This window comes from Takifugu rubripes, chromosome 19 (genome assembly GCF_901000725.2).
Source record: "Takifugu rubripes chromosome 19, fTakRub1.2, whole genome shotgun sequence".
NCBI classification, from domain to species: Eukaryota; Metazoa; Chordata; class Actinopteri; order Tetraodontiformes; family Tetraodontidae; genus Takifugu; species Takifugu rubripes.
This window is the reverse complement of record NC_042303.1, coordinates 1885055-1909850: the sequence shown is the minus strand read 5'-3', so window position 1 is coordinate 1909850 and position 24796 is coordinate 1885055. Positions and strand designations below refer to the sequence as shown.

General features: G+C 49.6%; 3 protein-coding genes and 1 long non-coding RNA gene across 16 annotated transcripts; 3 read left to right on the top strand and 1 right to left on the bottom strand.

Annotated features, from left to right (window-relative positions):
* Window positions 1-47: 47 nt before the first annotated feature.
* LOC101076526 (bromodomain-containing protein 3-like) lies at window positions 48-12005 on the top strand. Of its 9 annotated transcripts, none has more exons than XM_029827146.1 (20): window positions 48-399; window positions 3396-3660; window positions 3784-3921; window positions 4020-4152; window positions 4287-4366; window positions 4479-4847; window positions 4911-5039; window positions 5899-6084; window positions 6163-6332; window positions 6427-6638; window positions 6734-6829; window positions 7364-7501; window positions 8106-8155; window positions 8238-8334; window positions 8515-8582; window positions 9992-10049; window positions 10131-10237; window positions 10719-10906; window positions 10990-11197; window positions 11274-12005. In XM_029827146.1, exons 2-20 carry the CDS (start codon window positions 3400-3402, stop codon window positions 11337-11339), a joined length of 2754 nt encoding a protein of 917 aa, XP_029683006.1. In that variant the 5' UTR covers window positions 48-399; window positions 3396-3399; the 3' UTR covers window positions 11340-12005. The 9 variants fall into 9 exon arrangements, with proteins under 9 accessions (XP_029683006.1, XP_029683003.1, XP_029683002.1 ...); XM_029827143.1 differs by having other exon boundaries at window positions 48-764; window positions 4020-4121; window positions 4283-4366; window positions 4506-4847; XM_029827142.1 differs by having other exon boundaries at window positions 48-764; window positions 4020-4121; window positions 4283-4366.
* A 2-nt stretch (window positions 12006-12007) lies between these two features.
* Window positions 12008-14357, top strand: rpp14 (ribonuclease P/MRP 14 subunit). Of its 5 annotated transcripts, none has more exons than XM_011613549.2 (6): window positions 12008-12145; window positions 12624-12788; window positions 12878-12962; window positions 13039-13115; window positions 13191-13269; window positions 13353-13549. In XM_011613549.2, exons 2-6 carry the CDS (start codon window positions 12700-12702, stop codon window positions 13407-13409), a joined length of 387 nt encoding a protein of 128 aa, XP_011611851.1. In that variant the 5' UTR covers window positions 12008-12145; window positions 12624-12699; the 3' UTR covers window positions 13410-13549. The 5 variants fall into 5 exon arrangements, with proteins under 5 accessions (XP_011611851.1, XP_029683009.1, XP_011611850.1 ...); XM_029827149.1 differs by lacking the exon at window positions 12008-12145 and adding an exon at window positions 12162-12436; XM_011613548.2 differs by lacking the exon at window positions 12008-12145 and adding an exon at window positions 12162-12440.
* A 12-nt stretch (window positions 14358-14369) lies between these two features.
* Window positions 14370-16149, bottom strand: LOC115246974 (uncharacterized). The gene is made up of 2 exons (XR_003886079.1): window positions 15728-16149; window positions 14370-15303 (listed from the first exon to the last, which is right to left on the bottom strand). It is a non-coding gene; the product is annotated as an uncharacterized lncRNA (long non-coding RNA).
* Window positions 14583-23415, top strand: pxk (PX domain containing serine/threonine kinase). The gene is made up of 18 exons (XM_003973000.3): window positions 14583-14836; window positions 15975-16025; window positions 16107-16154; window positions 16412-16598; window positions 18152-18229; window positions 18475-18548; window positions 18734-18808; window positions 19246-19350; window positions 19687-19788; window positions 19873-20034; window positions 20109-20226; window positions 20330-20408; window positions 20505-20550; window positions 21710-21787; window positions 21859-21945; window positions 22059-22119; window positions 22227-22286; window positions 22692-23415. The coding sequence occupies exons 1-18, from the start codon at window positions 14735-14737 to the stop codon at window positions 22892-22894; spliced, it is 1716 nt and encodes a 571-aa protein (XP_003973049.2). The 5' UTR covers window positions 14583-14734; the 3' UTR covers window positions 22895-23415.
* The last annotated feature ends 1381 nt before the right edge of the window (window positions 23416-24796 follow it).

Genomic DNA, 24796 nt, shown 5'->3' with positions numbered 1-24796 from the left:
CGGTCCTCGAGGGCTGTAGTCCAACCGGGAATTCTGTCCTACCGGGCAGATTAGATTCACCTGGGTTCCTTCTTCTCAAGGAACGTTTTTTGGGTTTCTTTTTCTGCCTTGTAGGACAGAAAACAGGGCTGGAGCATCGAGGTTTGGATCCGGGCAGCCATGCCTTAAGATACAACCATCTGCTAAAAGTCTTGTAGCATTCAAGTGTCTTTCTGTTCTTTTTGTGAGGGATTTTCCACCATTCTTCAATATTAAGTCTCCTTTTTCTGGGATTCCTGGGCCACGTTTTCATTTATGATCAATGGAAAACAGATTATCAGTCAGGAGGTTGCGAGGGCCACTGGGAAACCTTCAGCTTGTGTCTCCTGAGGCCGTCCGTCGCTGATTTTGACTGCTGAGGTGATTTATAATGCTTGGAGATCAGCGGCACCTGAACTTTTCTAATGATGATTGTGAACAAGCCCTGACCCTCACAGGCTAATTAAGGTCTGACACCCCTCAGGTCGTCTGGGGTGCCTTTTCTTTTACAGCTGGTTTTCCTTTTTATTTAATTATAAAATTGTGCAAAAAAAAAAAAAAAAAAAAAACCACATTAAAAAGAGCATTTTGTGTTTATGCCTTGCAGTTGCCCAATTGTTCATGATAACACGCATTTTAAGCAGGAGTGCAAGGAGAATTTCTTATTGTCACACTGAATGGGCCAAAGCAAACCGCTCCAGGTTCCACTGGATCACAGTGCACCCCTGCTTAAAATGTGTTTTGTTGTAAGTAACCAACCGATCCTGACTGCTTTGTTGCTCTCAATATAGGTTTGAACCCCCAGGAAATCCTCTTAACTATCTGTAAACTAGTTTGCAACACTGGTTTTCCTTGTGAAGGTGTTTAGTTTTGTCTGTTGGTTACCGTGCCACTGTCTTCTATATGCTAGTGGGGCATCAAACTAAACAATAAAACGTCTTAAAACCCTTTTTTTTTTTTAAACGTGCAGATGACGAGACGGCGGATCAATCTTATAGATTTAACGACAACTCCTATCGATGGGCAGCGATGCCCAAATCCAGTCCTGGAGGGCCTGAGACGGGCCGGGTTTTCTGTCCAACCGGGCAGAAAACGCTTCCTCCGTGGAAGGCGAGACGTCAGGAGAACGCGATGCCGCATGGTTGGACAGAAAACCCGGCCGGACTGCGGCCCTCCTGGACTAGATCTGGGCACCCTTGGAAGGCAAATGTTTCATTTTCCAAAACCCAATCGATGACAAACAACGTTGGTTGGATTGTACTGTCAAAATTCCAATAAGCCTTCTTTCGTGGCATCAAATGTTAGCATGTTTGAACAACCGGGATCTGACCAATCAGTCGAGGCTGGACCAGGCGGCATAAAGGTGAGCAGGCTCGGTCCGCATGGAGCCGTTTGGACCCGAGGAGCAGAGGTCAAGGTTCCGCCATAACTTCCCGAGTATTGTCGGCTCTCACCACCCGACCGCCTGTTCGGTAAACACACACTTATGGTGGAATATGCGCTGTGATTGTGTTTGAGTGACCGGTTTGTGGAAGCTGTCGTAGCCCAGAATGCCAATTATGTCCGCCCGTTAGCTAGCTAGCGTTAGCTTTAGCGGCCCAAGGTAATTGCACTTGACATTAAAACGAGGCCAATAAACTCTATAAAACGTTCATATACATATATTATGTATTCCAGATAACTGTGATTTGGTCCATATTCACAATTAAGGCTCAATGGTTTCGCGTTTCTCGTATTGGGTTCATTTCAGTCGGCCGCGCATTCATTAATATGGTCACGGGGGGTTTTCCCCACGAGATTTGGTTTGCGTCGTTTTCATATTAAATCCGAGCAAAAGGATTTGCGTTAAATATATGGAATGTTTTAACCTTGCTGCTACACAACCTTGTTGAACGAGAATAAATGAGAACGTATTGAATTTGTTAGTGGGGCGGTCGGGCCTGTCACCCTCCCTCCGAACCTGCAGGTGGCGCCAGAACACCCGCTGTTCCAGCGGAGAGGAGAGTTCAAGTCTCTCATTTTTGTTTATTGAAAAGTTGAATAAGATTTGTCAGTCAACATGAATACTTTCCTTTTATTTTTTTCTACCATCGGCGAATTGACTGTCTTATTTTCCCCCCATTTACAAATTTGGCCAAAACATTGGGTCTCATTCATGAAACGTTGGTAAATTGGCGAACAGATTTCGACGTCGACTCCACTAAAAACCTTCTCGGGTTCCGATAGATCTGATCGGAAACACGCGTGTAGATCACCAATAACAAACGATCGTAAATTGACGGCGCCTCGCGCCAATCAGCTGGTTGCACAAATCCCCGCCCACGAATTGGTAATGAGCACCATAAAAGGAGGTGGGCGTTGCCGCGTCCTGTCAGTCACGGCACAAGCAAAACCAGAGAACGAACGTTTTCCGACCTTCTGAAGCAGGCACGGAGATTATTTTGAGTGAACCTGGGTGAAAATAAACAAAAACAAGAAAAACCCTGCATTTTATTGTCATTAATTAGCAGTGGTGTGTGTCAGGGACAGGCAAATCAGAAGCCTGGAAGGAGGTAAGAGACACGGTTAATGTGGTCTCTGCTGCCAGAACCCTGCCGAGGTCAAGAGAAAATGGTTTGACACAGGAAGAAATCTATCTGCCACAGGAGGAGGAGACTTGCTGTCCAAATCCTCAAAGACAGATTGTACACGCTACATACGGTCGAAAGCTACCCTCCCCCCCCATCAGCAGGAGGGTCCCCCTACATGAGCCTGGTCCTGCTCAAGGTTTCTTCCTGTTAAAGGGGAGTTATTCCTTGCCACTGTTGCTTGTTGGGGGTCAGGCCCTGGGATTCTGGAAAGCCCCTAGAGACTATTTTGATTGTAAAAGACGCTATATAAATAAAGATTGAGTGATAAGAAACATGGAGCTGTAGCCAGTATTTCCCCATTTGCTTAGTTTCTGTATTTGGTGTCTATTTACGTGAAGCCAGGTTTGAGATATGAACAGTAGTGACGCATGGATCGTAATAGCGGGCGACGTTAATCGCTAGTAGCGGACTGCTGTGGTGTTTAGGGCTGTTTTTATGTTGAAAACATCTTCAGCCTGCACTCCCTGAGGTAAGGTTATCAAGATGGAGGCAGGAGCCAAAAGCACTAAACTCAGTTTAATTCTGCCACGTTTCCTAAAGGAATTATAATAAACATTTATGAATGTGGTGCTTGAAAGAAGCTAACTGAAGCCTCTCAGTCCATGTTTCAACCTATCAAGTTTAAACTACTGGGGGAAGTGTCTATATAAGCTACACGTATGGAGGACGTTTAAAGTTGCGGCTTCTTAAGAAATACATAATGTTTGTAACAATTTTTTTGCTAAAATCAGTACTTTTGTTCCTTAGGAAAATGTGTGATGGGCACAAAGCTGCGGGAAGACACGCTAAAGCGTCTCCTTATCTGTGGCCCTTGGACGACGCCGCTCCAGGGAGATTGCGTCCCTCTACGAGTGGAAATCCTCCCCCACCCGAGGCCAGTAATCCCAAGAGGCCCGGACGCGTAACAAATCAGCTGAATTATTTGGAGAAGGTGGTGATCAAAGCTTTATGGAGGCACCATTTCTCGTGGCCCTTCCAACGGCCCGTGGATGCAGTGGCGCTTGGTCTCCCAGTACGTGAACGTACCACGATTCTCCTGATGTCATCGGGGTTTGAAATATGGGAAATATCTACTGAGCGCTCCTCCGAATCGTTTGGTTTATCTGATGATAACGCCAAGATCTTTGTTTTCCAGGATTATTATACGGTCATTACAAATCCCATGGATCTGAGCACGATAATGATGCGTCTGAAGAACAAATATTACTGGCAAGCTCTGGAGTGTATCCAAGACTTAAACACCATGTTCTCCAACTGCTACGTGTACAATCAGGTACGTGTGGTGTTCTCTCCTCCCACCTGTGTCTGAGTCCGTTACATTTTAGTGCAGAACCCCGGGGGAACGACATGCACGTCTTCTTCTTTCTGCAGCCCGGAGATGGCATCGTTTTCATGGCTCAGACCCTGGAGAAGCTTTGTCAGGAGAAATTAACACTCATGCCGAAACCAGAGTGTGAAGCCAAAGGGAGAAAGATGAGTGAAGATATTGAACAGCACGTTTTAGGTCAAATGCCAAGTAGCTCTCTAAAGTGTAGACTTGAGCACCTGGATTTTCACTGCTTGGGGAAAATGTTCTTTTCTTTTGAGCCGTATATGTTTAAACGGGGACACTGTGCACTTTTGCCTCCTGTCACGCAGGTGCAATAAAGCAGCGCTCTCTGGTTTCTACAGCGGATCTCCAGCAGTTCCAGCCAGTTCTTCGCTCACAAGAGGAAACTGTAGGTGTACACTGTTAATGGGGGGGGGGGGCAACATAAATATATAGTTTATCATGAGTAATCGGAAGCATTTTAAACTTGTTCCCTTCAGTTATTCCGCTGTTTTATTTAGTTCCCAACTGGGCCGTGTCCGTTTCAGCTAAAAAAGGGCTCGAAGAGGAAAGCGGCCCCTTGTCCGTTGACCGTGCGCGCCGGCGGGGAGGCGTCCCCCCCAGCGGACCACGCAACCGTTGGCGCATTAACCTGCAGGAGAAGCAGCGGCCGCTCCATCAAACCCCCAAAGAAAGACTTTCCCTTTGAACGCAAGACGGTCAGGCTGTCGGCGGCGCTCAAGTGCTGCAGCGGCGTGCTAAAGGAGATGCTCTCAAAGAGACACTACGCGTGCGCGTGGCCCTTCTACTCCCCCGTGGATGTGGTGGCGCTGGGCCTGCACGACTACCATGATATCATCAAGCAGCCAATGGACCTGAGCACCATCAGGGTAAGGCCCATCCATCCCACCGTAACGCGCGCGACGACTCACCTCGCCGTGTCGCTTCCTCAGAAAAAAATGGACCAGGGAGAGTACGCGGAGCCCGCCGAGTTTGCTGCCGACGTCCGACTGATGTTCTCCAACTGCTACAAATACAACCCTCCTTCACACGAAGTCGTCCACATGGCGAGAAAACTGCAGGTACGCATGCGCCTGAAAGGAGGCGGCGGGACGAACGCAGGGGGAAAGTCTTGTTACCACTCGCACCATGTGACCAGATGTTTGCCGTCTTAATTCCCTGGAATAGGACAGTTAAAGGTAAATGCATCAGTGTTGAGAAATCACCGACGAGAGCGGGTCCGAGTGAGGTGGGTTTGATCACGAGGCAGGGTCCACACACACACACACACACACACCCACGGGTAATTGGGTTGTTATTGGCCCCCTTCCCCTCCTACCAAGGACGGCAAACACCCTTTATTTTATGTTTTCTAAGATAACCCTGTGGTCTGAGGTGGGTGGAGTGAGTTTGTCCTGATCCTCGGCTCAGAAAACAGACCGTAGATGTTAAACGTTCAAGGTTTACGACCAGAAATGTGCCGACTTTGAGTCTGGACCTGTGAATTGCGACGTGAACAGCAGGTAGCCAGGCGGCGAGGTGACCGAGGCGGGAGGAAATGGGCTGATGTCGCGTTCTTCTTTTTTAGTTCTCCTCGCGTGTCCTCTTCCGAGCGGTGGTTTCCTGTCGGTTCAAAAGAAAATCTCGTGCACTTGCGCTTTGCGTCCTAACTCTGGGCTGCGTCACCGTCAGAACCAGCGAAGGAAGAAGAGAACAGCTTCCAGCGAAGCTTCGGCTGTCAATCAATACGTTGCTTTTGAGGCTTGTTTGTGGATCGTGAAGGTCCAGCACAATCTGTAGATATTTTGGATTCTGCCTCCTGATTGGTGCTAAATAACTGATAGGAACTCTAAAATACTGGTGCAGCTAATTCAGTTTTGCAAACTATTTGCAGCCTCGGGTCGTTATTGCGTAATGAGTGCTGACCATTTCTGTCCTCAGGAGGTTTTCGAGGCTCGATACGTGAAGGTCCCCCAAGAAGCGAGCTATTTCCCTCATCCCTGTTCCGACCGGGCCCAGGGAGAGACGGTGGGAATGCTGTCAACCACTTCTGACAGTGAAAGCTGTTCAGAGGCAGAGGGTCCGTCGGAGCAGGTGGCCGAGCAGCTGGCTAACCTGAAGGAACGGGTCGGTAGCACTCATTGGCTCCTAAAACGGCCCTTTTCTGGGGTTTTCTTGCTGTTTTGTGACGGACTGGTTTCTCAGTTGAAAGTGGTCAGTCATCAGCTGAGCAGACTCACCCAGGTGCCCTCCAAGAAACGCAAGAACAGGTTGAAAAGGGAGAAGATAGCAAAAAAGCATTTGAGGTCAAAGCACAAATCATCCAGATGCAAGATTGTTATCAAGAGAGTGGGCGAATCCAAGAGCTCCGCTCTGTGAGTACGCCAGAATTTGCCCAATATTAGAAGGGTCACGTATCTCTTCAGTCTCGTGCTTTTGCTAATATGCTGTTTTTATGTGGATATTAAGTCAAGGCGGTGAAAATGATCTCCAGAGGGCTTTTCCTGTCAAATGTAAAGGGCTCCCAACGACGACGTGTCAGGAGGAGAGTCGGATGAAATCCCAAATCAAGAAATTGCCCGTTGACAAGCTGAGGACTCCGGATTCCTCCCGATCCAAACTCCCCTCGACGCAAGTGGTCACCCGCGACGCCTGCAACAACATCGTAGCCAGTAAGCTAAGTAAGTCCATTTTCTCCACCCGCTCGGAGAACCGTGGGTATGAAGCGGAGCCTCTCTTCAATGACAAGTCTGAGGTCATTTCCTGTTTCATGCAGAACAAAGTGCAGTGAGATCCACCGGAAGACTACAAACTCCCACCAAACTCCTCATTTCCAATAAAATGCAGACAAAACGTCCCGTCCAACTCAAAGGTAGCGTCCGTTTTTTTTAGGTGTTGCCATAGCTACCATTGCTTTCAAGTTTGGGGATCGATGAGAGTGGATGTCGGGCCACAAAACGTTTCAATACTCTCGTTCGGCTTCGGATTATCATCAATGTGTGATGGGAACGTTAGCATTTGGTGGCGAGTGGTGTGTGTGGATCCAAAGATCCTTCATTTTCTACATTATTTTACTATGTTCTATATGTTTTAGGGAGCTTTATCTGCTCTTATTTGGTTTAACTTGGGGAAAACGTGCTGCACAAGTAATAAGATGGCTCTAGAAAAAGCAGGTGGATAATAACAGCCCCATTTTGCTGAGCCCAAGCTCAAAAGAGCAGCTTTCTTCCTCAGAAGAATCCAAAACGATCCCCAGCCGAGCAGCATTTAGAGCTGACGGCGGTCGAGGCCTGACGGCTCATCCCAGTGGAGGTGGAGTCGTCGTCCATGAACTTTAATCCCTTCAAGAGGACGTTTCTTCTCACTGTCTCCAGGTGAACCCTGATGATTGTCCCTGTCTTCGCAGCTAAAGTCCCGGCGTCTCCTTCTGTCTGTCCGTGGTTGTCGAGCGAGGGAAGCAGCAGCCGCAGCAGCAGCTCCTGGTCCAGTCCTGGAAACACCAGCAGCACTTCAAGCAGTTCTGATCACAGTGACTCTGATGCGGGTTTGTGTCTTGCTCTGTCTCTGAAGGTCAAAACCCCCATTGTGGAGTTAGCAAGTCAAGTCATTTGTGTACCGTATTGGCCCGAATATAAGACGGTGTTTTTTGCGTTGAAATAAGACTGAAAAAGTGGGGGTCCTCTTACATTCGCGGTCTAGACATTATACCCATTCACAACGCTAGATGGCGCCAGATATATTTAAAGCGAATGCTGAACTAAACGTCCCAGGCCAAAGCGAACCCCTGTCACGAAGAAGAAAAATAAAAATAGCGGTAGCACGAAGAAAAATAAAAAATAGCGATAAGACAGAAAAGAGAAGAGATAACAGAAAATAGAGAAATGTAGCGACAATCTGGAGAAAAGTGGGTCGAAGATATAATCATTTGTTTCAGATGTACTGTAATTATTTTCTGTATAAAAATTAAATTTGGTGTTCAAAAAGTCTTTTTCAAACTTGAGTCTTGAAAAAGAGGGGGTCGTCTTATAATCAGGGTCGTCTTATATTCGGGCCAATACGGTAATATTCGCCTAAATGTGGGGTTGGGAAATACTTGTGAGGCACCTGCATCGCTAACGTGGAGCGTCTCTGGTCTTTGTGTCTTTCAGGGTCCAAAACAAGGAAATGCACAGAGTCTAGTCAGACGTTGAAGAGGAAGGTATTTATTGACATCACTAGAATGATGCTATGGTAGCCTTGCTGAATGGGGGGACAAAAGTTTCCAAAACTCTTTCTCTAAGCAAAAGGTGGCTCGTGCCGCCTGTAGCAAGCAGCCAAACGAGACTCAAGGTATGACCAAGAACGAGCTGTGTGAGGAGCTGCCAGCCTGTCTTCCAGGTACCGCATATACGTCACACACTGTGGCACCTTATAGTTGTCAATTTATTCCAAAGTAATGCAGCCAATCACGAGATTCCAAACTGCTGATGAAACAATGTAACGCTGAGACAACTGTAGGCCATCTGGCATCCATACGTTGGCCTGCTGGACGTCTTTATGTTCTTTACTGTCCACCAGATTTGTGTTCTCTGTCACCCAAGATGTCTCGGGAATGTCTGCTAGACTGGTGCCAAGCCAGGTTCCAGGTACTTTTCATTTATTAATTTATTATCAAATGCTCACAAACACTGCTTTAAGAGTGTGTGTGTGTGTGTGTTGGGAAGCTTTGACACTCACAGTATCGGTGATTTTAGATCATTTTATCCGATGCTACTGTGCTTTACTGATATGAAATCAAGTTTTTCGATGTAATTACATCCTGACTGGTGACGGCCCAGGTTTGTTTTTTTTGCATAACCAATGTTTTGAGGTATTCTTTTTTTAGAATTTCCGTCTTTTTTTGTTTGTTCTCCGACCTCCTGAAGATTGAGCAGGAGTTCTGAGTCAGGTTTGAGCCCACAGCCCCACACATGACTGGGTCCATTACCCCTTTTTATCTCTAGTCTTTCTTATTCCTGGGTGCTCCATCCGATCAATCATTCTGTAGGAGACATGAGTTCACCCCGCTAGCACAGCAGTCCCCACCCCCCCCGTGTTTGGCACAAGACACTCGCCAACAACCAGTGTTCACATCCCCATTCTGATGCTGGTTGGAACATCAGCACGAGGTCTGGACCACATCTTCATGCCCACTCAGCTGCAGCCGTGTGAGCGGCTGATTAGATTTGTGTTGGGACTTTGGGGAAATGGTCCTGGCACTTGCTGGCCTTTGATGGGTTCCCTGAACCCTTCTCCTCAATGGGGATCCAACACGGCGCCGGTTGAGGCACGTCCTCACGAGCAGCAGCGGCTTGCCTGTGACATCCTTCTTTTAAAGCTGTTATTCTAACTGTCTTTTTGGAATTAGCGTCATTTTAATGGCAAAAGAGGAGGTTGTGATTAAAGAGCATGTTGCGGGTTCGAGACCCTCTTAAATCAGAGTTGGCAAAAGTAATTTAGGGACTAAAAAGTTCTAAAAATGCCAGCTCAGATGTTATTAGTCCTCACTTAACTTATCAAACGTCTCTTTTGGACACGAGTGCATATACATTTATGTCCTGCAGCTGTGCCTCCTCACCCTTCATAACATTCTAACAATATATGCAAGTGGCCACCAGAGAAACCGAGACCGCAGACGCACGTGTAAATTAGCGAGGTGCACGGAAGTGTCGGCCCAGTGAAGCCAAGTTCTCTAGTGTTGCTGTAGACTGACAACATTTGATATCGGAAGATAAAGGAGGCAAGAGATGAACATTTCAGCTATGCTTAGTTTCCTCTGGGACGCGCTCATTGATCTTCCTCGATGACCTTAAAGACGATGGCGGCGGCAACAGGAACTCGGACGTCCCGAGAAGTAGCTGGAAAGAAAAGCTGAAACGTCCGTCTCTTATCTCTGCTGCATGTGCTCTCAAAGCAGTTTACAGCAAAAAAATTAAAGGAATCGGCCTCACAGCTACCGTAGTTTTGAGTGACTGTTTGTACATGTGCGTGTGTTTCTTAAATCTCGCCCCTCGAGCAGGGTCCCATGGTGTCCCCTCTCAGAGACAGCCCCGTACTGTGTAGACCGGATGAGAGTAAGTCCCGACACGGCCTCTGTTTTTACATCTGCTCCTTATCTTCCTCCGATTGACAGGGTTTTTTTGTGATTCTGTCAGATTTGAGACGGTCTGCAGACCTCCCCCACAGTCAGGTGACCGGGGACTCCCACGCCGCCGCGGAATATAAACCTGCTGAAAATGAAAAAGCCCAGACTCTCAGAAAGGTCAGTGCGGTTTTATGTTTTTCACGATGCAGCTCAGTGTGTCCGTTTTGGAAAAAGAACAAAGGGGCGGCTGGGGTTTGTGCCGTCTGGCTAAAGAGCTAAACGCAGCTGCGTTGCTAGCAGTGAGCTGCTGCTACAGGTGCTGATGTCTTCAGGTCGCTTGAATTAAACACACATGCCTTGTTTTGCTGATCGCTCAGCCCTGAAATCTGACTCAAAAGGGTGTCCTCTCTCTAGACGCAAGCCGATCTGTTGGCTTTTATGTCACCTGTGGAGTTCACAGGTGTCCTCAAAGGGGCTGTGACGCAGCAAGGCTACGCTAAACCCCGCTAGCCCCCCTTGGAACGACCACCGGTGTAGAGAGATGGCTGTCTGTACAGGAGCCCCGGCTCAATCCTCATTCCCACCGTGCCGGTGCCAAGTGTTGGACACACTTGGACCGTTGAGAGTTCTGAAATAAATCCTGGAAATCTTTTGGCAGGAGATTGTCCTAAAAAACGCTGATTCTTGGGCAAGACTGGCGAGTCAGTCGGTGGCGCTGGCTTCGGGGAAGTCGTCTAAAGACGCCTTCCAGCAGTTTCGTAAGGCCGCCCTAGAAAAGGAGCGTGTAAAAGCACTGAAGAAACAAGTGGAAGGAAATGAGAAGAGGGCGTCTCCTGGAAAAACTTGGTAACCTGTTCAATATTCCCTGCGTCAGCTCCATGAGGAAGCATTCAATGTTACTGAAACATCAGAGCTTCTTTGCCTTTCAGCTCCCTGGATCCATGTAAAACGCAGGAAAACCTAGAACCTCTCGGAAAGGATGCTGGCCTGACGGAGAACATCTGCACCACGGCGACATTAGACACTCTTAAAGATGTTGAGATGCCAAAATCCAGCATAGAAGCTTTCATCACGCCTTTGGAGAGAGAGAGGGAGATGGCTCGGAAGAGGGAGCAGGAACGTCGCAGGAGAGAAGCTGTGAGCGTCTGCACCAGTGTGGAAGTCCGAGGCTGGTTCCAGGAGCACCTTAACATCTCCTCTTTTTGTTTAACAGATATCGGGCATTGATATAACGAGGCAGTGGGACGTAATGACCTCGTTCGAGCTCAACCTGGACTGAAGACTTGTTTGAATGAGGTGGTGCTTCACGTTGAACGCATCAGCCCTCGGACCTACGCTGCTCAGACGTTCATCTCCCAACTCAAATGTCAGTTGTAATAAATGTCTGCGTACTGTCAGGGCTGTGGTTACACCAGGTTTTAGCGCCACCACCACCACATTGAACTGAAATATTAAATTACCCGTTGAATTCCTGGTTCCTTGTCTTTCGTGCACCATGCTTCCCTTTCCCTGGTGCAACTCGGCATTTATAGTATAAAGGATCCAGAAATTGGACATTTGACGGCGTAGATATGCACAACAGCAGATCACGCCTTGATAATGTTCCCACGTGCATGTTCACCATCGCTGTGCACATTTATCCTGAGCAGTGTGCTGGAGCTTACTCAATATATGCACCCCTGGAATGGAGAGAGATGTATTTAAATGACCTGAAACGGCACCGACCCATTGATGTCTGGACGACTTGGATGATCAGCTCGCCACTGATCATTTCTTATTTATTCGTGTTTCCAAGTTCAATTTAATGGTTTAGATTGGTTACTGGTGTCTTTGATCTCTGTTTTTGTTGTATTTATCAGTTGGTGTTGTGATGTTCGCTGTAATCTTCCTCCTCATACTAAATGTCATTTATGTTATAAAAATAAAATACGGCTCTTTTAGAGTTGACAGCCTATTTGCAATGAACGCTCCTTCAGCAAGAGCGCGCATGCGCACTGTCGTCTCTCAGACCGGCGGATGTGACGTCGCGTCGCTTCCGTGTTTACCGCAGGTTGTCCCCTCCGCTCTCCTCAACCTCTGAATCAGGTATTTTTCAGCGCCGGCTGCGTGTTATTTCAGCGGATACCATTTAATTTAGGTTAACTGAGGGACTAAAATACATTTGACCTCGAGTCTGCTACTTTTGGGGTCGCGCTTCAGCCACGCGCGTTGACTCTTGTCTGGATTTTCAGCCGTTACAGATCTATATGAGAAATATGTGAAAACTACACTTTACTACTTGATGGTTTAGTGTTACTATTCTTCACAAAACGGAGGAAGAACGTCGAAATTCTCTAAATTATCCCGTGGATGCAAAACACAGCTCAAGTGTGCATGGAAAGTGTGTTTAAAGCGATTTAGATAAAGTAAAGAGAGCATATATTGTATATACCCATCACAGTTTTATTCGCTACTTAAGCACTTCTGGTTGGATGCTAACTGCATTTCGTTGCCTTGTACTTGTGACATGTGTAATGACAATAAAGTTTAATCTAATCAGCAAAATGCCCTTCCCTTCGTTTAGAAAAGCATTGTGGTGGTCGGGGCCTGTCGCTCCTGCAGGCCGGTCCTGGTTGCTGTTCTACGGGGGAATAAGAAGAATGAACGGTGCCAAGAAGAGCCACGAGTCTGATTACCAGCGGGTTGTGTTAAAGAACTCTTCTCCATACCACTACATGAAGGTTTCTCTGTGAGTTTACGTTTGCTTTTCTCTAACCAGTGTTTATTTTTAGAAGAGAGCCACAATGAAGTGACACATTAATATTTTTGTGTCTTTAGTGAACTAGAAGATGAGTCTACCAAAGTGAGTGCTGTTGAACTGAAGCATTTCATCATCACAGGGCTGAAAAGTCTTTTTGGAGAGGTAAGAGCACGTTGAGAGAGTACGTTGGCTTTCTCTGCTGTCATTTCCCCACATCTTCATGCTTTATAACCTCCAGGTGGGAGCAGCGTTGGACTTTGATGTTTTAAAATACAGCGAAGACACCCGCACGGCATTCCTGCGCGTGCCCAGTCGGTGAGTCGTGGCGGTAGGAAGAAACGTCCACTCATCCTGTCCAAGGCTCGCTCATCCTATCATACATGTTTTCAGAGGTTTGGTGAACCTGTGGAGCTCTTTGACTCTGCTGGGCTCCTACCAGAGCCAGGCCTGTGCCTTCAGAGTCCTGCAGGTTAGCAGACCATCGATCGGCTGAGTCGCTTGAAGTGATCTTGTAGAAGTGACAACAAAGGTTCTCCTCTGTCTGAACATCAGGTGTCGTCGTTCCTGCTGCCCCTGACGGGAAACAGCCGGGAGCTGCTGCTGGACTGATGCAGAAGCGGTGAGGATGACTTATACGTGGAGGAGCATCTTGAATAAACCCTGGCTAGGTTTCGCGCGCCGCCCCACAGCATCTCCTCCCAGCCGGCTCCTCCACGTGGGTCAGGAAGCCTCCCTCACCAAGGCCTTTTCTGCACACGATGTGGAGCTTTTTGCCAAGCTGACGGGCGACACGAATCCCCTCCACCTGGACCCTGCGTATGCCAGGACCACCTCCTTCCAGGAGCCCGTGGTGCACGGTATTCTCGTTAATGGTTTAATCTCAGCAGTGATCGGCGCCAGGATGCTCGGCCGCGGCCACGTGCTCCTGCACCAAGAAATCCGCTTCCCTGCACCAGTTTTTATCGACGAGGAAGTGGTAGCCACGGCTAAAGTCTGCAAGATCAAGATGTCCTTTGCCTTCCTGACCGTGTCCTGCTCCGTCAAGGATAAAGTGGTGATGGAGGGAGAAGTCACGGTGATGATGCAGGGCGGCAGCAGCGCCGCGACCTCTGCTGCCCCTCAGCAGTAACGCGGATCATTCTCTCTGGGCTCTTACAGCTGGAGGTCAGTTACAGTTTTAGTTTCACCGGCTTATTGGACCCTGGAAGGGTGCATGGTTTGGTTAAAATGGGGGGGAAATTTATTATTATTGTGAAACTGTTGCATGTTTGGTTGCTGTATTTGTCCAGGAATCATTAAATCCTCTGGAGCTTCTCCCATTGGGATTAAATGTCCTCTATCTGTCTCTCACACCCACCGTGGCCTTTTGGACACGCTGGACGGAGCATTTTCAGACTCTTCACTGGTTTCATTTTGTCACACAACTTGGCAGACAATCATTTTAGAGAATTTACACTCAAGGTGATTCACAGGTTCATCTCTAAATCACCCCTGCTTGTCGATCAGTGGCTCGTTTAGATTTTCATTGAGATGACTGTAACAAAAAAATAAATAAATTCAACAGTGTGATGTCGAGCCAACTTTCTGTTTTATTTCTTACTGGTTCTTTAAGATGATTGGACAAAAGTGAATTTGGACAAAGAGAACAAATGCCAAAATACATTTAAATTACCGCTACTATTCATTTATTTATTTGTTTATTTAAATTTGAGCTAACGTGAGCCGCACGCGCCTGGATCACGTAGGATCACGTGGGTTTCTCTATCGTCCAATCAGAGCGCCGGAGCAGCGCGATGACGCGGCAGCTTCCTGGTTCCGGCGTAGCTAACGTTAGCAGCCCGTCCGCGGGCCTCAGGTTGCGGATGTCCCTCGTCCTGTGAGGGGGAGGACACCTCGGTGAGAACTCCACGGCCCAGCGAGACCGTCGTCGCGGGATGACTTACATGGAAAAGCCGTCCTCTGGCAAGGTGCTGCTGGACGACACCGTGCCCCTGACGGCGGTGATCGAAGCCAGCCAGAATGCCCAGTCCCACACGGTGAGTGTCGACCGAGCAGAAAGTTCCGTGTGTCGGCGGCCGGGCTGGAGCTGCCGCCATCGGCAGCCTCCATTGCTCTCCATCGCGATCCTTCTGGGAATGTCAGCTTTTTTGGACCGACGCGGTCAGGACGACCGACCGTCGGTGACGCAGAGGGAAACTTTCCGACGGGGGTCTTCAGATTTTGCTGATATGGGCGCATCCAGGGAGGCTGAAATCACTGACGCCGTCATTGTTATTGTTGTTGTTGTTGTTGTTGTTAGAGGAGATGGTTTCAAAGTTTACATGTGACGTTTGGCGTCCGCGTTTCGATCATTGTGAATATTCCCCGCCGATTCCACGCGATCATCGGCGGCTCCGGTGTCATTAAATCTCGGCCGGGACCATCGCCCGCCGTCCCGGTGTTGATCCCGGATTTCACGGGCGAGCCGAGCGTCATCTGGTGAACGCAGGGCGAGTCTTTAAGCCTAAAAGTGAAAAGTCTTTAAGGCTAAAAGTGAAATACGCACGACTAAAGAAGCGGCTCGTCACCGGGAGTGAGCTGGGATTGCGCAATCTTGCTTTCAGAGGGTCATGGGTTCAGGAAACACTATTACATCTTTAAATTAGGTTTGATTTAAACCCCCCCTCCCCATTTCTTTTTCTACCCGGAGAGAAATTGCCCCTTTGCTTTGCTCTTGTTCCTTATTTGACTTGACGTCGTGGTTTGGGCTCAGAAAAGCGCGCAGCACCGACGCACGATGGAGAAAGGTGCCAAATCCACGCGTGGACGCATCGATGGGCCTGTTTATGTGCCCTTCTGTAGTGTTTCCTGACGATTTCCCTCTGTCTTCTATATTTTATGCTGCTCTAAACCACCAACTCCTCCTTTCGGGAGCCTATTAACGCTACCTGTTATCTGATTCAATCCCTTTATGTGTTGTAATCCTCTCTTTCCTGTTTTACGTGCTCCAGATTGAGTTATTTGAACCCACATTTCACCCCGTCGGTGGCGTGTTTTCTCCTCCTGGGCTATTTATTTCAGAAATGGGGGTGTTTGTGAAGCAGTCACATGATCCAGATAGACAGCAGGTCACGAGCTGGCTCACCTCTTTCTGCGGTTGTCGCTGATAAAGGCTGACGCTCTTTCTCCTCTCAGGAATACATCATCAGAGTCCAAAGGGGGGTGTCTCCAGAGAACAGCTGGCAGGTAAACCTGGGACCTCCTTTGATTTTAATGAGCAGCTCAAATCCCGCTAACCCGACTGATGGAACGGTGTGTTTGACGCAGGTGACGCGGCGCTACAGTGACTTTGATCTCCTGAACAACAGCCTGATGGTGAGCTACACCTCTGTCGACGTGCAATCGCTTGATTGTTGTTGTTTTCGTCTTTCTTTCTGGTTATAATTTGACGTTTGAGTACTGACACAGGGTTTGAATCTGGAGACGTTTCCCTCATCCTCCAGCTGCCTTCAGTCCAGAACGTCGCAGCCGTTCTTCGGTTCAGCTCTCGATCCCGAACGTCTTTTGTCGAGAATGGCGGCTGCAACAAACGTGCACGTACTGTGTGTTTGACCTGATCGTTGTCTGTCCAGGTTTGTGGTATCGGTCTCCTCCTTCCTCCCAAGAAGCTAATTGGAAACATGGACAGGGAGTTCATAGCAGAACGGCAAAGAGGACTACAGGCGTATCTGGACTCAGTTACCCAGCACCCCCTGCTTTCCTGCTCCCTGCCTGTCAAAAAGTTCCTGGATCCCAATAGCTACTCTGCCAATTACACGGGTACGATTGCTCTTTCACCGCACTCTCGTTTACAGGCTCAGAACGACTGTACGTAGCCATGGTTACTGTAGTGTTTGCTAGTTTTCAATAACATTAGCGGAGAGCTGTGAGCGCACGAGTGGTGCGAATGGAATTTAGATACTTTATTTCACAGGAGTTGATTAAATTTGGGAAGTCACTGTTTGGAGGAAAGACCAGGAGCCAAATCGCAGGCTTACAGTTGCGAGGTGAAATCCCAAACGGCAGGAACCTGCTGCGCTAGCTGCAAACGGGTTTTGTAGGAAGTGTCGCAGCGTTTTTGCCAACGGCACAAAATTGAAATGACCCCCGATGACCACAGAGAAACGCCGCTTCCTGCTGATTAAGGGAAAACCCGGTGATAGCCTGCTCCCTCTTTAACCTTCGGTGCGGGGGCCTCCTCTCTTGCTCATGCACAAGTCTCCTCTTCCTTCAGTCCTCCTGCTCAGAGGCTTCAGCACTCTTCTACCAATACACGTCGAAATGGGCCAAAATGAGGCTCGTCGTTCAAGGCAAATACGGCCCAACCACCGTAATAATAAAAAACCCAAAAGTAGGTGGGAATGAGAATCAGCTTATTGCTTCTCAAGTCTTCCGCCTCCAGCTGACTGGAAATTGTCCAACACTCTGTTGAAAAGCAGAAGGGAAATTGCAGCTTCCTGCCACCCTGGTGGCGCGTCCACGCGAGGACGTGACGTCTCGTACCCCCTGAACCACTCTGTCAAATCTGAGCCTGACAAATCCTGGAATCCTGGAACCTTGGAACGTGCCCGAGACCAGGTTCTTCCATCAGGGAAGGAGCTGGCCGGTATCTTTGGGTCCATAATGTTGCTGAACCAGGAGCTGAAGACCTGCAGCAGTCCCGGGACAGCTGTCATCCCAGTGTTAGTGGTTTCTCCTTGGATGTCCCTCCTGCTGGATGGAGCCCAGCAGCTTTTCCACGACCAGGTGAACATGGTTGTTTAAGAAAAGTGCAGCTGCTCATTCAATAACAGCTGAAAGATGCAGCAATTCTCCTGCAGGAGGCGCTAATCTGCCGGGTTCAATCCAGGTGGAGTTATTTTGTGTGAATCTGCTCGTGTGGCTTCATCCTTCCACCTGCTCCTCAGGAACAAGCTTTCCTGCAGCGTATCCCATTTCCTATTTATAGACACAGCCTGGTTCTATTCCCTCGTGGTAGGGTGGGCAGCAACCATCGAGGCCCACGTAATCAACGGTTTATAGTTTGTACCCTCGTCAATACTCCAAATATGTTACGGACTCAAGTTGAAGCTGGACTGCTCTTTAACTTTGAGGTGGATGGTGCTTTTCACACCTTTAAACCCCCGAAAACCTTGTAGAATTATAAAAATATATCATTTCACTCATAAAGGCATCACTGCGGTCAAAGGAAGCTGGAGAAATTAGCATAATGAGAAACGTGTGTGTGATACAGGTGCTCAGATTTGATGACTTAGCTTTTTTTTAAATAACCGAGTTTGTTGTATCATTGTTTTATAAATGGAGAAAGTTATCTGGATTCATTTGTTTTTCAGAAATCGCCTTGCAGCAGGTCTCCATGTTCTTCAGGTCAGACCTAAAATGGGAGGTGTTGGAGCCTCTCAGAGACATGGGTGAGGTCAATATTTGACTGAGAGTCGTTACCCTAAGTTAGTGAGACGCTAATCATGGTGGCTAATACCTGTAGCATGCAGGCTCTACCGCATCACCCGATTCCTTTCATCTGCACATGTGTAGCGGGTGTATGACACATGTTTAGAGTGGTAAACAGGCCTGTGTGCAGTCGGGATGACGGGCGGAAGCCTCGAAAATGTCCGAGAGCCAGATGAAGTTGCTCTGCGTTTGTGTGTCTCGGCAGGCTGGAGAATCAGGAAGAAATATTTCTTAGTCAAAAACAAAGAGCAGCCCAAAGAAAGGTACCTGCTGAGCTGGGTGAGTAGCACACCGACAGGAATCGCTCGTCTTCTTGGCCCTTTGCCTCCAAGTTAAGGAAAGTTGACTTCCTCCTGACAACTCACTTATGGTTAACAGATTATTTAGCAAGTCAAGAGGGAGTTCTTTCCTCGTGGTGTCCTCAGTTTAAAATTCTGATATTTAATAACATTTGTGTGTTGTAGGTGGACCTGGGTCCTCATAAGTTCCTGTCAGACAAAGACCTGCAGTCAGCCATGAAGTGGCTGTCCGGCATATCCGTACGTCTGTGTGTGTGTGTGTGTGTGTGTGGGGGGGTGGGGGGGCTAAATAAAGGAGCAGGTTTCACCTGCATGTTTGGGGACTGAGGACCTTGTTTGGTCCTCAAAGGTCTGCTTGAGGGTTAGATGTTGGTTTTAAGGTTAGATTTGGGTTTCTGTTGTGATGGTGTCTATAAAGTCCTGACAAAGGTCGACCTAGGTGTGTGTGTGTGTGTGTGTGTGTGTGTGTGTGTGTGTGTGTGTGTGTGTGTGTGTGTGTGTGTGTGTGTGTGTGTGTGTGTGTGTGCGCAGCTGGAATGGCTGCACAGGCACGACGGCATCCAGACGCCACTTTAGTCCTTTAGTCCTGGATGTTCTCCTTTAGTGAGGAAGAACCAACATGGATTCTGAGGAGATCGAGCCGCAGTTGTAATCAGGACCCGCTTGGTTCCCCCCAGGTTCCGTACCTGTGCCCGCTGTTGTTCTTCAGCCTCAGCGAGTCGTCGGCGTTGCTCATCAGGCCGTTCAGTGAGAAGGGCTCCCTGCGAGACCACATCTGTAAGGTACTCCTCAACAACTCCTCAAAAAGATCTCTTTTGTCTGTTTGGGGTGGGACGTGACCTTTGTTGGACCGGAGGGGCGGGTTCAGGGGAGGTACATTCACCACTTCCTGGCTAAAACACCCTGTTGGACTTTTGGACCCGGTAATCAAAGGTGGTTGAAAACAAAGGTGCTAATAAGGGAACGTTGAAACTTTTGGAGATTCGTTATTATTATTCATTAGTCAACGTTCCAACAAAAGGGGCCAGACTACCATTTTAAAAAGCAAATCCAGGAAGGAAGGAATTGGGAAGGCCGGCCGTGTGTCTGGCACCACTCCACCTGTGCTGTCCCTGCAGGTGAAACCCAAAGAGTGTTACCTGAAGAAGTACTGTAACCCAAAGAAAAGAGAGGGCCTCGAGCTACAGGACATCAAGAAGTATGGCCGGCAGATCCTGGAGGTACCCGAACGTGCACACGCGTCCACGAGCACGGAGCATCCAGCTGCAATAACGGATGTTATGGGATGTATTCCGTTTGTGAAGGGCTTGAAGGCGCTCCACGACGCTGGCATGTTCTTCGGTCACCTGCACGCCTCCAACGTGATCGTGGATGACGGCGTCTGCCGGCTGGTGGACGTGGAGAACGGCGTCCTGGGCGTCCCCTCCTTTCTGCGCGCCGCCTTCACCCAGCACAGGAAGATAAACGTACGCTCGACGCCTCCTTCCAGGGCAGGCAGAGGTGTTGGCGCTCACTCGGCCGTCTGCTCCTCTCCCCGCAGTCCACAGAAGCTGTGGACGTCTTCGGCTTCGGCCATCTGCTCTACGAGATGACCTACGGCCAACCGCCCGACGCCGTCCCCATCGATCATGCGCCCGCCGTGCCGTATGCCGCAGTAGGTCAGTGCGTTCCCACGCAGGCGTTTGGGAATCCAAGTCCTTCCCTCCCTCAGGGTTGATCTCCCATGTTGGTGTGTGTGTGTGTGTGTGTGTGTGTGTGCAGTGCCAGTGCTGGAGTCCATATTGTCCACGGAAGCCTGTAAGAGCGGGATGCCGACGGTGGCGGAGCTCCTGCAGACGCCGTGAGTGACTGACCCTTTTGGACGGTGTCTCTGGGTTGAGGCGGCGAGAGAACGCCGCTTTTTCCCTCGCCCATGACTCCGGTTTGTGTTTTTCAGGTTATTCAGCGACGTCCATCTGCAGCCGTCAGAAAAACCCATCAAGGTGAGACAGAGGACCGTCAAAGGATCAGTGGGTCCTCCTCCCTTGAACCAGGCCGGGGGGTGGGCGATCTCCTCCCTTCTCCCTTCCCTCTCCTCCTTCTTCTCCCTCTCCTCTCCTCTCCTCTCCTCTCCCTCTCCCTCTCCTCTCCTCTCCTCTTCTCTCCTTCTCCTTCTGCCTCTTCTCTCCTCTCCCCTCCCTCTCACCCCCCTTCTCCCTTCCCTCTCCTTCTCCCTCTTCTCCCCTCTCCTCTCCTCTCCTCTCCTCTTCTCTTCTCTTCTCTTCTCTCCTCTCCTCTCCTCTCCCCCCCTCTTCTCTTCTCCCCTCTCCTCTCCTTCCCTCTCCCCCCCCTCTCCTCTCCTCTCCTCTCCCCCCCTCTCCTCTCCTCTCCTCTCCTCTCCTCTCCTCTCCTCTCCTCTCCTCTCCTCTCCTCTCCTCTCCTCTCCTCTCCTCTTCTCTCCTTCTCCTTCTGCCTCTTCTCTCATCTCCTTCTCCCTCTCATCTCCTTCTCCCTCTCCTCTCCCCTCCCTCTCACCCCCCTTCTCCCTTCCCTCTCCTTCTCCCTCTTCTCCCCTCTTCTCTTCTCTTCTCTTCTCTTCTCTTCTCTTCTCTTCTCTCCTCTCCTCTCCCCCCCTCTTCTCTTCTCCCCTCTCCTCTCCTCTCCTCTCCTCTCCTCTCCTCTCCTCTCCCTCTCCTCTCCTCTCCTCTCCTCTCCTCTCCTCTCCTCTCCTCTCCTCTCCTCTCCTCTCCTCCCCCCTTCTCCTCTCTCTCTACTCAGCCCCCCCACCCCCACCCCCCATCAGCAGGAGGGTCCTCCCTCCCTACATGAGCCTGGTCCTGCTCAAGGTTTCTTCCTGTTAAAGGGGAGTTTTTCCTTACCACTGTTGCTTGTCTGGGGTTAGGCCCTGGGATTCTGGAAAGCGCCTTGAAACAATTTTGATTGTAAAAGACGCTACATAAATAAAGATTGATTTGATTTGATGTTAGGAGGAGCCTGGTGGAAACAGTTCCATCAAGCTTGTCTAGCTCGGGGGCGGGTCCATCGTCAGTGCTTTGTGTGTGCGGAGGGTGGGAATTCCGGCCCGAGACCCCGAGATAGAACGATCCGGCAAAACGGGCAAAAACGATGACGACTCAAAACCGTCTCCATCCACTCCTGCAGATTTCCAGCAGGCTAAAAGAGGCCGTGAAGATGGCGAAGCAGAGTGGGGAGAGGAGGCTGCAGGAGGAGCAGAAAGTGGTACGGAACGTTCCGGTAATAACGCCGCGTTCCCAGTCCCGCTCGGTAAAGTTGGCTCGCCGTGTTTGCAGATTCATCAGCACAGGAGGCTGACCAGGGCGCAGTCTCACCACGGCTCCGATGAGGAGAGGACGAGGAGGAAGATACTGGCCAGGAAGGTGGGCAGCTGACCGGGGGCCCAGTGTTCCCACTGCCGGCCCAGTGTTCCCAACAGTGGGAAGCCCAAACTTCCTGCTTCAGCAACACCTCACCTGCTTGTGTTTTTGTTCAGAAATCCAGACGCACGGCTTGTGAGACCGAAGAAGACGTCTCCGCCAGAAACAACAACTCCGGTACGCTTGTCTTGTACTGCTCAAAGACGTGCGCGCTGAAACAGGCGTGCACGCCTCCGGTCACGCATACGTCCGTCAGTGACCCCCTTTGTTCTGCCTGCCTCCAGGGTCTGGAGCCAGCTCCCCTCCCACCTGCCCCTCCTCCCCCACACATCCGTCCACTACAGGTAATGTTGTGTGTGTGTCTGGAAGTGCCACGTGCACAGGCCCAAGCCTTCTCGGCCCCTGAAGCGTCCATGTTCCCAACATGGCTGATGTTGTTGTCTCGTGAAACATTAAACCCTCTCTGCAGCTTCATTCCCCACCCGTCTGGCGTGTTCCTTAGTCCCGGCCGTGCTCGGTGCTCACTCCTGTTCTGTACCGAACCTCTGAGGCCTTGACAGAACAGGTGGATTTCATCTGAGGCTGGGGAGCACAACAACTTTCATTTTCAGCTATATTTCCATTGTATCGGCAATAAAATCTTGTAATATTCCAGTTTTAAAGGCCCAACGTTTGCGACGGGGGCCCGGCTGGCGTTACTGAGGCCTTTAAATGAAATGGGGTTTTATAGCTCTCCGTCTCTCCTGTAGGAGCCCGGTCCGATCCTCCACCCGCGCCTCTGGTGGACGCCTCGTCCTCCTGCCCTCCTCCCCCCCCTCCTCCTCCCCCGCCCCTGGCCTCTCCCGACGGAGCGGGCGGAGGTCGCAACGCCTTGCTGAATTCCATCCAGACCTTCCGGAAGGGCAAGCTAAAGAAAACGGAGACGACAGACCGCAGCAATCCTGTCGTATGACGGCTATTCCTCCTCATCTGGGGGGAAGATGGCCGACCAGCTCCGTCGGCACTGTGGGGGGTGGGGGGGGGGGGGGGGGGGGGGGGGTTTCACGCCATTGAAAAGTCCCTTTTTATTGTGTTTTGGTGTTTTGTTTGTTTTTTAAATCCTGGCTTGTTATGCTTGGAGAGCATATTTGGTGAAGGAGGGGCCTCAGTCTGCACTTTACACCACCCCTGGCACCTGAATGCTTCGACACTTTAAGAGCCACCAGCATCTGGACTTCGATGAGCCTCTCTCTTCATTTCTGCTCTTTACACTTTTAAAAGTAGATCTTGCACATGTGCAATTTGCGAATGCTTCATCTCACTGAAAAATAAGGTCTTGAAGCTGAAACTCTTTACATTCCTCCATATTAATCCTGCCTGATGGCTCGCCGCAGTACGACAATGAGCCCCTCCTCCAGTGTTAATTTATATGGAAGTTGGGACAAGAAAACAATAAGAACCTCTTTGAATAAATGTTTCCTAAAAGTTGTCAAAGTTGCTGACATTTTTTTCCCCACTTTGTTCTGGTGTTGATGCCAAAAACCTCCCAATCATGATAAAATACCTCAAAAGCTGCTGAAATGCTGCATAAACTGGTTTAAAAGCTGGAATCTGACGGCAGAAAGAGGGAGGCCATTCCTGGGAGTGGGAGCTGAAGGAGAAGACAACGTTGTCCAGTTCCTCAGCTCCTGCCTGGAGCACCCACTGGCCGTCCTCCCTCATCATCACGAATGAATGGCGCCCTCCACTGACTCCAAGAGGTCGCTGAGGTGGGTTGGGAGCTCCTCGGGGGCCAGGCACGGGGGTCCGCTTTGACTACCTCTCTAGAGAGAATTCCACCAATCGTCAACCCTTGGATTCAGGAGGAATAATGGTCCCAGATGTGGAACCCTGGACCGCCTCTACACCCTTCACAGGGAGGTTGCCCAACCAGTCCACCTGTGCTTTGTTGACCGGGGCAGGAGCTTGGTCCACATTGCCCTCAGTAAGTCAGACCTGTTCCTGGTGCATGCTGGGCTTCGCTAGAGCTGCCCTTTGTCGCCGGTTCTGGTCGTCATTTTAATGGACAGAATTTCTAGGCACAGCCAGGAACTGGAGGGGTTCCGGTTTGGGAACCACTGGATTTCATCGCTGCTTTCTGCTGCTGATGTTGTTCTGTTGGTCTCCTCAAACCAGGACGTCAAGAATCTAGAGATCTTGTTTACCAGTGAGGGAAAGATGGAGCGTGAGATTGACGGGCGGGTCGGGGCAGCGGTGCGGTTGCATGACTGCTTCACAAAAAGGCCTGGGAGGAATTATGTACTTTTCTTTGTGCAGACCCTGACTTTTCTAATTACATTTCCTCCTAAATCACAACCCCAAAGGAAGAGAGCCCTGCAAGTCGAGGTCCAATGACGCGGTGGGTGAGTGGGGGCAGGCCTGCCTGTCAGCTTGGACACGATGAAAGGCAACCTGGTGATCACAGGACCCGCCGAGCTCTCACCTTTGACCTTCAGAGTTGTTGATCACGAGGCCCCTCCCATTATCCATTTGTTCCCGTGTTTCTCACCCCGTGTGCCGTGTTGTACCCTGGATAACGTCTTTATTATTATCTGATTATAGCTCTGTAGTTTTTAACGCTTTAAACTTCCTGCCCGACCGTAGTTGTGAATAAAATATTTAAAAACAACAACATTGATTCATCGACTCGGTCTGACCAACAGTTCATGCCAGATCCTGTTAACCAATCAGACCAACTCGGGCTTCTCTTCGCCTCCACCTTGATTCTATAACAAGAAGTCCATAATCTGCCGTTTTAGCCAGCAATCCTTCAAGCACTATAGTCCCTTCCAGTAAATAATTTTCTGTATAAATTTCTACTTTTACCCAACTGGCT